General features: G+C 40.7%; 1 protein-coding gene across 1 annotated transcript in view; it reads right to left on the minus strand.

Moving 5' to 3' along the window:
* LOC109967270 (NT-3 growth factor receptor-like) overlaps positions 1 to 10,941 on the minus strand; it is a 410,435-nt gene that overhangs the window by 308,834 nt on the left and 90,660 nt on the right. Inside the window, exon 2 of the mRNA XM_020612721.1 lies at positions 1,790 to 1,864. Coding sequence (XP_020468377.1) covers positions 1,790 to 1,864 — 75 coding nt within the window. The remainder of the gene's footprint in view (positions 1 to 1,789; positions 1,865 to 10,941) is intronic.

Here is a 10,941-nt window from a genome sequence, read left to right on the forward strand (position 1 = left end):
CTGCTGGGTAGCTTGTGAATTTTCCACCAGAGATCATTGAGGTCTTATACTGTATTTTTTGTAGTAATCTGGTTCTGAAAAGCAACTAGTAGCTAAAGTTAGAAAATAAATGTAGTGGAGTAAAAAGTACAATATTTGCCTCTAAAATGCAGTGAAGTCAAAGTGTGAAGTAAAAGAAAATAAAAATACTCAAGTAAAGAAGAATTGTACTTTGTTGTTCCTAAATGTAACAACATGGTTTTGTTCCTAAATGTGACCAAGTAGTTTTTTTCTTTCCTAAACCTAACCAAGTAGTGTCAGGGTTGCTCGGTTTCACCTGCCCTCTCTCCTCCACGCACCTGCCAGCTATCTTCATTATCACCACCTGTTGTCACTCCTGCAATCACCGGATCTCCTTTAATTACCTCGCCTTCCTACCTGCCCACTGCCAGTTCGTTCTTGTGCCCACACAGACAACTAGAGCAGCTCTCGTCATTCCTGAGCCTGTTACCATCTGCCTTGTTCTTTATTTTTTTTGTGACTGTTTTCAGTTTGCCTCCGTTCCCTACTAGCCTTCTCCTCGCCCGTTCCTGCCTTCAGGACACATACTCCCACACAAAACTGTTTACCTCCGGACCTACCCCATACTGCCGTCGGACAATCATACACCAGCTAGGTCGGTGCTCTCTCCCCCCGATCCTCTCTGCTCATCATCGCCTTCTGCCTTGTTTCCCTTCTCTTCAGCCTCAACCAGCTCTACTCGGCCAGCCAGTGAGTGACCTCCACGCTCCACAGCTCGGCCCAGCAACTACCTTCTTCCTGCCTTCCTGTGGTCAACATCTATTCCATCTACACCCATTCTGGTCTCTATAGTTATGTCATGTAATAGCACTCCTTGCCTTGTACAGCACTAAATAAACACTGCTTATGGTGAAGTCAGCCCTCTGAGTCCATTTTCTCTGTCACACCACCTCGCGGGGTGTGCGTTTATAACAAGTAGATTTTATGGCCAAACGTAATGAAACTGTAATAGTTTCATAATTGTGATGTCATATTTGTGACAGTTACAAGACAACAGAGCTTTGATAACTTTCTGCTAGCTAGCCTGCTAGCTTGCAATTGTGTTTATGGCTGTTTCCATGATGACAAAGGTCCATAAATTTTAGTAGTGTGCCAAATGTTGTTCTAAATGTTGGTGGAATTGTTGCAATTCCTCATGCTGCCATAGGAGCACTATTTAATGAGATGCCCTTATGGGTTGCATGAGAGGGATGAATGACTATCTTGGTCTTATAAGTTGGAGGATCTGTTAGTGCTTACCAGTGTGTTTTTTTTTTATTAAGTCTGATTTTGAATAGTACAATGACAAATGTTCAACAGTATAGTGAAGGTGCAAATCTCTGAGCCATAGCTTTAACTGAAATACAACAAGGTAAATCTGACTGCTTTCATGACTTTTCTGATGGAAGCTGTTCTTTTCTAATTCTGCTCTTATCCTTCTGTTTCTAAAACTACATACATCTTTCCATTAGAATCATAAGAATTATTAATTTTTAATATTGCCTGTGTTCTAAAAGGAAATGCAAATACTGTTTAAAATCATTCAAAATAATTATGATTAAAAAACTTAATACCACCTGCTTTATAACTTTCCAGTTATAAAGGATATGCATTTATTTTCATACTGCCCTGACACTCTGGAACAGTTGTGTTACAGCTTTTAGTGTGATGTTCCTTAGCCAGGTGTTTTAGTGATGACAGTAAAGTACTATAACATTGTAGCACTGCATGAATGAACAGACACACTTACAGCCTCTGTAAGCCGGTGTAGAGCTCCATGTCCACATCCCTCAGGGTCTGCAGACCTGTCCAGTTCTCAATGTATCTGTAAAGAAGGACATACAGGACTTATTAGTAGGGCTGCACTTAGTAATTGTTTGGTCTTTCAACTGTTATCTCAAAAATATTGGAAAATATGCAGCACATTTTTATTGAGATTCTTGATGACATCAGCTTTATCATGTATATATTAAACGTGTATTTTACTCTTCAGTTCAGTTTTAAAGAAAGCCTTAAATATATCAGTTATGTTCAACCATCTACAAGGTTCATATTCAGATATAGACAGTGTGAACTGTACTACACATGGTACTACACAAGTGTTATGGTAAAAAAATTTGTTTTAATTTATTTTTTTATTTAAATTTTAACAAAGTGAATGTCTTCTGTTTACCTAGAGGGGCCCAAAATTCATGGATCGTGGATTGCATTTTCTGAATCTTTAGTCAGTGGATTAAAAGGCCAAGGCAGGCCACATGTTGACCCTCGTTCAGCATCCATCCCCAGCACCCATGTGAATCAGGTTGTGTGTCCTCTTACGGTATCCGTACAGGGCTAAAGACTGGGCCAGCAGACTACAAGCGGAGCTATGTGTAGGTCACAACATTGATGAAACAACAAACCTTGAGGGTAATATTCAGATTTAAATGGTTGTTCTTTGTTATGTTCTAGTCACAGAATTGGAGCATGCACGAATAACTGTAGTATAAGCAGCAGTGTAAACAGTCAGAGTACTGTATACACACTTGTTCAGAGTCACTACAGCGCAGATTTACTGGAAATAATGTTGATCGAACCTTAATGTTTTTCCCCAGTTTTAGTCCTCATGTAGATATCGTTGTAATTCACTGACTGCTGTGGTTTGTTGGCCATTAAAGTTTGCAGCATGGCCTTGTGGAAGCCCAGCAGCAGAAACAGGATAGTGGCCCAGCAGTGAATGGCAACAAATCAAAACATGCAAATCACATCGCACTGCACATCTGTTTCCCTCAGAGACCTCCTCATGGCTCTGACTCTGTGGGTGGGTGGGTGCGTGTTTGTGCATGCAAACTAATCTCCATGTGTTGGTTACAAGGATGTGCATAGAAAGATCAGTTAAAGGTGTTAACACCTCTGCATATTTCCTCTCTCGTTCTTTGACAATCATAGCTTTTTGTTTGTGTCACTCCTCACTGTGTCATCCTCAAACACATTACCACACAGAAGTACACAAATATAGCCATGCACACCATGTGCCACCGAGACTCTTCAAACAGACAGTACACTACTATTAATCATTCAGTACTACATAAGACTGCACACGCAACTCGTGCCTAGTGTACAAGCTACTTCTTTAAAGAATCATTTCCCTTCAGAGGCTTGTACACAGTAAATTCACCTTGGCATAGCTGAGATCTCAAACTGGCTAATGGTACATTCAGCACCACTCCAAATGAATGAACATGCTGCTTTGTAAGTGCAGGACATGGACATAACAGGGCTGCAACTAATTCTATTTTCATCACAGGTTAATCTCCTGGTTTTCTTGATTAATCAATTAACTGCTCAACAGAATGTCAGAAAAAACAGCAAACAAGTGCTTTGACTTAAAAAATGACAAAAAAACAGTTTAATTGTGCTTTTTTTGCACCATCACCATTTACAGCACTTCACACAGTCTTTGTTGTTCATGCTCTGTGCTTCAGCACATTCGATTTGAAATAAAATAATGGCTATTACATTAAAGTGCCAGGTCTTAGCTTTAATTTGAGTGGGTGTATATAGCAATATAGAAGGAACTGTGTGGGAGCACATAGTGTCCAGATTGAGATGGATCAAAGGTAATTGGACACATTTAGATCCTACATGTTCCAATTACATGTTTTGGCATTAATTTGTTTGGAGTTAATTGGGTGTTGACCTTTTAGCTTGAGGAGCAGTTGTCTGTCAATATAAAGAGTAAAGAGGTGACCATGCAAGTGAAGACCATAATGAGGCTCAAGGCAAGCAAAAGTCTATCAGTGGTAATTGGTAAATGGATGGCTTGTATAGCACTTTTCTATGCATTGCACACACCTGAGTACAATCTAAAAAAAGCAGGTGTGCAAAGGATGACAAGAATGGCAGCCAACCTGGTAGATGGAGGAGAAACTGCGGGTGAGTGGAAAATCACTTAAAAACTAGAAATACAGCTTTGTGGTTGTATGCCCCTGCCAACCTGTCAAATTCATAAGAATGGGGCAGACGTGACATCAGTGAGGCCTTGCCCTTTGACATTTGACCACCAAAATTGAATCAGTTCATGCTTGAGTCCAGGGTGACATGTGTGCCAAATTAGAGAAAATTCACTCAAGGTGTTCCTGAAATGTTAAATTCACAAGAACAAACTAGACGGATGGACAACCCAAAAACGTAATGCCTCCGGCCACAGCTTTCACTGGCATGGAGGCATACAAAGGTCTTCATGACAGCACAGCAAGTCAAGAATGCTCTCCAGGATGCAGGTGTATGTTTCCTTTGCAGTCATCAAGAGAACACTTCATGACCAGCCTCAGAGAATTCACACAAACTGGAAAACCATGGAGAGTCTCAAAAACAAGCTGGGGCATTCATTTCATAGAAAGGTTGAAAAGAGGTCTCACCAACATTAATATGAGAAAAATCCATTTTGCTTCTGTCTTGCTGAAAATAAAATGCATTGAAAGAATTTCACATTAAGATGAATTAATTGATGATCCATCCCATCTTTTCAAGAGTGGACCCCTTTCCTAGTTGAAGTTGGTTGTTATACACACCATAATCATTTTGCCATCTATTCAACAATGTGTTCTTTTCATTTTCTGATGGTTTTGACAACAATACATAAACTACATGTATCAAGTCGATGGACACGTCTGAAAACAAGGCTGCTGTACTGCAGCCGTTGACAAAGTCGTATCTCACAGTTTTATGGTATTCTTGATTGTTAATGAACAAACGTAATACTGTGATTTTAGTGTTTAACAGAAAGAACACCCTGTCATTGTTTGCCTCCATCAGAGGTAAGCACTGGTCCAAATGATGCTGATGCTCCAACTGAGCATAGTAATTCCAGACTTGATGAGTTAACACTATGAGTCAAGATCAACGTAAGCCAACAGACTGGTGGACTGTATGGCAGCAGCCTTCGATGTAGATGGGGCCACTGTCATTCCAGACCCAGTGGGAGCAGCACATTAATGGACTGAGCTCATTTTGGTCTGTCCCCTGACAATGGGCTGTATAATTAAATGACCGATCCCTTACCTAATTCAAAGACTAAATAGCCAGTAACACATTCGTCACTAGTCTCACTGAAAGTGCACACACATACACATACGGTCTCATGCAAAAGTTTAGGCACCACTTGATAAATAACAGATTTTGGTGATTTTTTTATTTGAACAAATGTTAACACAGTCTCTCTTGGAAATGGAAAAAATGCACAATATTTTCAGCAAATAGTGATGCATAGTTATTTCTTATGCCATAAATTGAACAAAAATAAAAAATAAAAACATTATTATGGCACAGTGCAAAAGTTTGGGCACCCTACACAATCAGTACTTAGTAACACCTCCTCTGGCAGATATCACAGCTTGCAAACGCTTTGCATAGCCAGCTAAAAGTCTTTCAATTCTTGTACTTGGGATCTTCTCCCATTCTTCCTTGCAAAAGGCTTCTAGTTCTGTAATATTCTTTGGTCATCTTCCATGCACAGCTCTTTTAAGATCTTCCCACAAATTTTCAATGATGTTTAAATCAGGGGACTGCGATGGCCATTCCAAAACCTTCAGCCTGCGTCTCTTGAGGTATTCCATAGTGGATTTTGAGGTATGTTTAGGATCAATTGTCCTGTTGTAGAAGCCATCCTCTTTTCAGCTTCAGCTTTTTTACAGATGGTGTGATGTTTGCTTCCAGAATTTGCTTGTATTTAGTGGAATCCATTCTTCCCTCCACCCGTGCAATGTTTCCTGTGCCACTGGCTGCAACACAACCCCAGAGCATGATAGATCCACCCCCATGCTTAATAGTTGGCAGTTGTTTCTTTTCATGAAATGCTGCTCCTTTTTTTCTCCAAACATGCCTTTGCTGATTGTGTCCAAAGAGTTCTATTTTAACTTCATCAGTCCACAGCACTTGTTTCCAAAACGCATCAGGCTTCTGTAGATGTCCTGTTGCATACTTCAGACGTTGGATTTTATGATGGGGACGCAGATAAGGTTTTCTTCTCCTGACTCTTCCATGAAGGCCTTGTCTGTGCAAGCATCGCTGCACAGTGGAACGGTGCACCACCACTCCTGAGTCTGCTAAATCTTCCTGCAGGTTTTTTGCAGTCAAATGGGGGTTTTGATTTGTCTTTCTGACCAGCATACGAGCAGTTCTGTCCGAGAGTTTTCTTGGTCTTCCAGATCTCATCTTGACCTCCACAGTTCCCCTGATCTGCCATCTCTTAATTACATTTCTCACTGTGGAAACTGCAAGCTGACAACGCTTTGCTATCTTCTTGTAGCCTTCTCCTGCATTGTGGGCATCAATAACTTTCATTTTCAGGGTCTTACACAGCTGCTTAGAGGAACCCATGGTTGTTGGGTGTCCGCAAGTGTGTGCATAAGGTTTGAAGAGTCAAAGTATTTGTACAGCTTTGAAATTGGCATTTACTAATGACAGCTGTTGCTGTGCATCAGATCTAATGAGCTGATTAAGGTCTGAAACCTTGTGAGAGACTCTGAGACTCTGGAACTCTTAGAGTGCCAAAACGTTTGCACCGTGCCATAATAATGTTTTTATTTTTGTTCAGTTTATGGCATAAGAAGTAACTATGCATCACTGTTTGCTGCATTTTTTCCATTTCCAAGAGAGACTGTAAAAAATCACCAAAATCTGTTATCGAGGGGTGCCTAAACTTTTGCATGAGACTAGAACCGAGTGGATATACTGTAATTGCAAAGCAGATTCAATCACAAATACAGTTTAAATTCAACTTGTAAAAGTACTTCCACTGGGTTCTCTCTGCATGGCAGCTTTTTGTACCCTAGCAGCTTTTCATCTCTGAAAATAAAAGCACTCACTTGTAGAACAACCAGTGTTGAAAGTGTCAGAGCTTTGCTGGGTAATAAATTAAATCCTTCTTGCTTGTAGCAACAAGGTTTCCTTTTTTGCATAGATTACAGCCTGGAATGATCACACTGCAGCCTTCTTGAAATACAGCTCAAGCTAAAAATCTGACACATGCATGTGGCCTATACTTATGGGGACTGAAAACTGGGTGCACACTGTCTCTTTGGAGATTTGCCTCATCAATCAATGAATTTTATGAAACCACTGTGGTTTAAGGTTAGGGTTAGGTAAGTGTTTTTGGTTAAGGTTAATGCAAGTCTCCATCAAATGATGGTAAGTCTATGTAAAGACTCAATAAGTGACAAAAACAAGGATGTGTGTGCATGCCTGGTATTACTCACATTGTGGGGACCAAAAATTGACCAGAAGCTGGTCCCCACCATGTCGTTTAATTTTAGAGTGACAACCTCATTTAAGGTTAGGATAAGTTTAGGGGTACAGTAGGTTATGGTTGTTCAGAAGTGTGAATGTGTTTATTCCTGTTTTGGAACATGACCACAGTGAAACAATCACAAAATAATGTTTTAATTCTGTGATTCACTTTGTTCTCATTGAGGCTGCTCTCTCTCCACATTCACTCTCTAGTTCACTCTCTCGGACCTCACATGGACCTCCAACCCCCCATTCTGCCTCATCCCATATATACCAGAGGTGGGGTAAACTCACCTCAGCAAAAATATTACCTCTCACTGTGGCATTTTGGAGGGTCGACATGCAGTCCCATGCCAGGACTGTACCTTTTACACAGAACGGTGAGGTGGAAAACTTGTATAGAACTCTCACATTGAATGGCCAGTGGAAAAGGGGCTTATGTCTCCAGGAAATTAATGAAAGCAAATGTAAGGTTCCCATGAGGAATAAGAACAAACATGTGTGTGTGTGTGTGTGTGTGTGCTTCAAGCAGCTCAATATTTACCTGTAGACCTTTGAGATGTTTGGCCTGATCTGCTAAATCTGAGACAGTAACATGATAACGGTATATGCCATCTCTGATTTTTTTTATTAAAGTGAGTAAGGCTTTGAAAAACAGTGACTGTTTATTCACAACTCCTAAGATTTATCTTGTCACCACAGTTCAGTTCTGTTCCAGTGCCTCTCACAGGATAAAGAGATTTAGCGCCACTACTTCTAAGGCTCCGGCTAAATATGCAGGATGTAGTTTGTTCCATGCAACAAACTCAGTCTCATTCAGAAAGTTAGCATTCAAAGGTTCAGCTGAAGCAGTGTTCATTTGAGTGATCAAAGTAACTGTTAACATGAAACCAGTCCCGATTTTGCTCCAGAAGACATCCATCCATCTATCTATACATCTTATTCCTGAAGAGGGTCACGGGGGGCTGGAGCCAATCCCAGCTGACATTGGGCTAGAGGCGGGGTCCACCCTGAACAGGTCGGCAGTCTATCACAGGGCTCCAGAATGTCAGGATCAGCGCATGAAGCTGCCGAAAATGTTGTGATGAACTCAAAGTGCCAGACGAGGATACGTGAAAATCAGTCTCTTTAATGAGAGCTCAGACACTGAACAAAAAACCGATGCAAGACACAGTGTAACACAAAACACACATACAGATCGGTATAGCAGTCCATGATCAGAGCCCGCAAACACATACAGCAAAGGAATCCGAAAAGCGTAGTCCAACGGGAAGTCCGATAAATCATTCACAGTAGGCAATCCGAAGTTAGAGGGTAAGGCAGAACAGAAGTGTAAAAGCACACAATCCGGGTCAAACACAAGAAATACCAAAACCAAAATATGCTGGAGAGTCAGAGCTAGAGTCTAGAACAATCTGGTACACATTCAGGCCTCCTAGTGGGAGGACGCTGCCTAAATAGAGGTGAAAAACAGGTGCAAATAATAAGGAGCAGGTGAACCTTGAGTGAGTGATGATGAACGTAAAAAGACTGAAACTGTGGTGAAACAAAAACAGTAAGTAATATCAAAATAAAAGCACCACAGGAAGCACATGGAGCCGAATCATGACACAGAAGACATATAGTTTTTTGAGATCAGTTTCTTGCTCTTCTGGTCAGCCTGCACATCTGTATTCAGTTTTCACATTGTTTGCATACAGTTCTTATCCTTGTGTGCCAACATTTAGATTAGCTAAGGAGATTATAGCCAGTGACACTACACACACTCTCTTTCTTATTGGAACCAAATAACTATGGGTTTGTATGTACACTAGGCAATATTATAACAAAAATGTATTTTAAAAGCTACATTTTACTCGCTGATCTTAACTCGAAGCACTGTGTCAAGGCTATACAGTACACTGTCTGAAGCTCTGCGCATGTATTTACATGTGAAATGTTCAATGGCAAATGATAAAATGTACCTATGATGATCAATTACTACAACTTGATATGTAAAGAAGGGCCTGCAGCCTAAAAACACCACACACCAATTTCTGACCAGTCTTGAAACTACCAGCTATAACAAACACCTTGCTCTACTCCACAGCCAGCGGTGGTGATGTGTTCTTGGGAAATGCTGATACAATAAAGCCAAATACCCATCTATACTTACAAAAGTATTACTCAACACAGGAGACAGCTAGAACATCCATTTATCTGTTTTATTCCGTTTCTCTCCAGTCACTGCCTGGTTGTGCCAAAAAGACAGGGGTACATTGATTTATTTTGAAAACTTCAGAAAATCATAGTAAACACATAGGAAAGGATGAAAAAATACAGTCAAATGTTGTGGAATGTAAAGTATTGTGTTTAAAATAGTTTCACTCTTGAATCATGCCAGACGTGTAGGGTTAGGGACCAAGTTTTGAAATGAAAAAACAAGATTATGAAGAAAACAATTGTAAAAGATGCTGAAAAATGTAGAAGAAATCATCTGGACATACAGTGCCTTGCGAAAGTATTCGGCCCCCTTGAACTTTGCGACCTTTTGCCACATTTCAGGCTTCAAACATAAAGATATAAAACTCTCGATGTGCAAAACTGATAGAGACATACCCCAAACGACTTACAGCTGTAATCGCAGCAAAAGGTGGCGCTACAAAGTATTAACTTAAGGGGGCTGAATAATTTTGCACGCCCAATTTTTCAGTTTTTTATTTGTTAAAAAAGTTTGAAATATCCAATAAATTTCGTTCCACTTCATGATTGTGTCCCACTTGTTGTTGATTCTTCACAAAAAATTACAGTTTTATATTTTTATGTTTGAAGCCTGAAATGTGGCAAAAGGTCGCAAAGTTCAAGGGGGCCGAATACTTTCGCAAGGCACTGTAGTTTTCATTAGTTCTGATGAAGCCTCAATGAGAGGTGAAACATCTTTTACCTAAAACTACGTCCAGATGATTTCGCCTACATTTTTCAGAATACTAGGACCTGGATGACTGAGAATTTGCACGGACAATTGTAAAAGTAATTGCTGCCCTTTAAAGAGACAAATCTACAATAAGATGTGCTTCAACACTGTTACAGCGCTTTGAAAATGTATCAGTGAACTGATTCTCTCACTGAATGTACTCATCCATCCAAATACAGTGTATTATACAGTGTATATTGTACAAAGTCCTCAGTGTGAAATGGATCAATTAGCTGACCACACAACTAAATACAAATTTCAAGTCATAGCACTGAAAATGGTCATCAGCTAACCCACCCAGCATTTGTGAAATTAAACATAGTCCCTTGTGTCAGAACAGCCTGTTTGGCAGTGAACAGCAATGACTATAAAAGCAAAGCCTATTTTAAAAAAAGAAATCCATCCATCCATCCATTTTCCTCCGCTTATCCGGAACCGGGTCGCGGGGGCAGCAGTCTAAGCAAAGATGCCCAGACTTCCCTCTCTCCAGACACTTCCTCCAGCTCCTCCCGGGGAATGCTGAGGCATTCCCAGGCCAGCCGAGAGACATAGTCCCTCCAGCGTGTCCTGGGTCTTCCCCGGGGCCTCCTCTTGGTGGGACATGCCCGGAACACCTCCCTAGGAAGGTGCCCAGGAAGCATCCGAAACATATGCCCGAGCCACCTCAGCTGGCTCCTCTC

Source organism: Monopterus albus, unplaced genomic scaffold (genome assembly GCF_001952655.1).
Source record: "Monopterus albus unplaced genomic scaffold, M_albus_1.0 scaffold127.1, whole genome shotgun sequence".
Taxonomy (NCBI): Eukaryota; Metazoa; Chordata; class Actinopteri; order Synbranchiformes; family Synbranchidae; genus Monopterus; species Monopterus albus.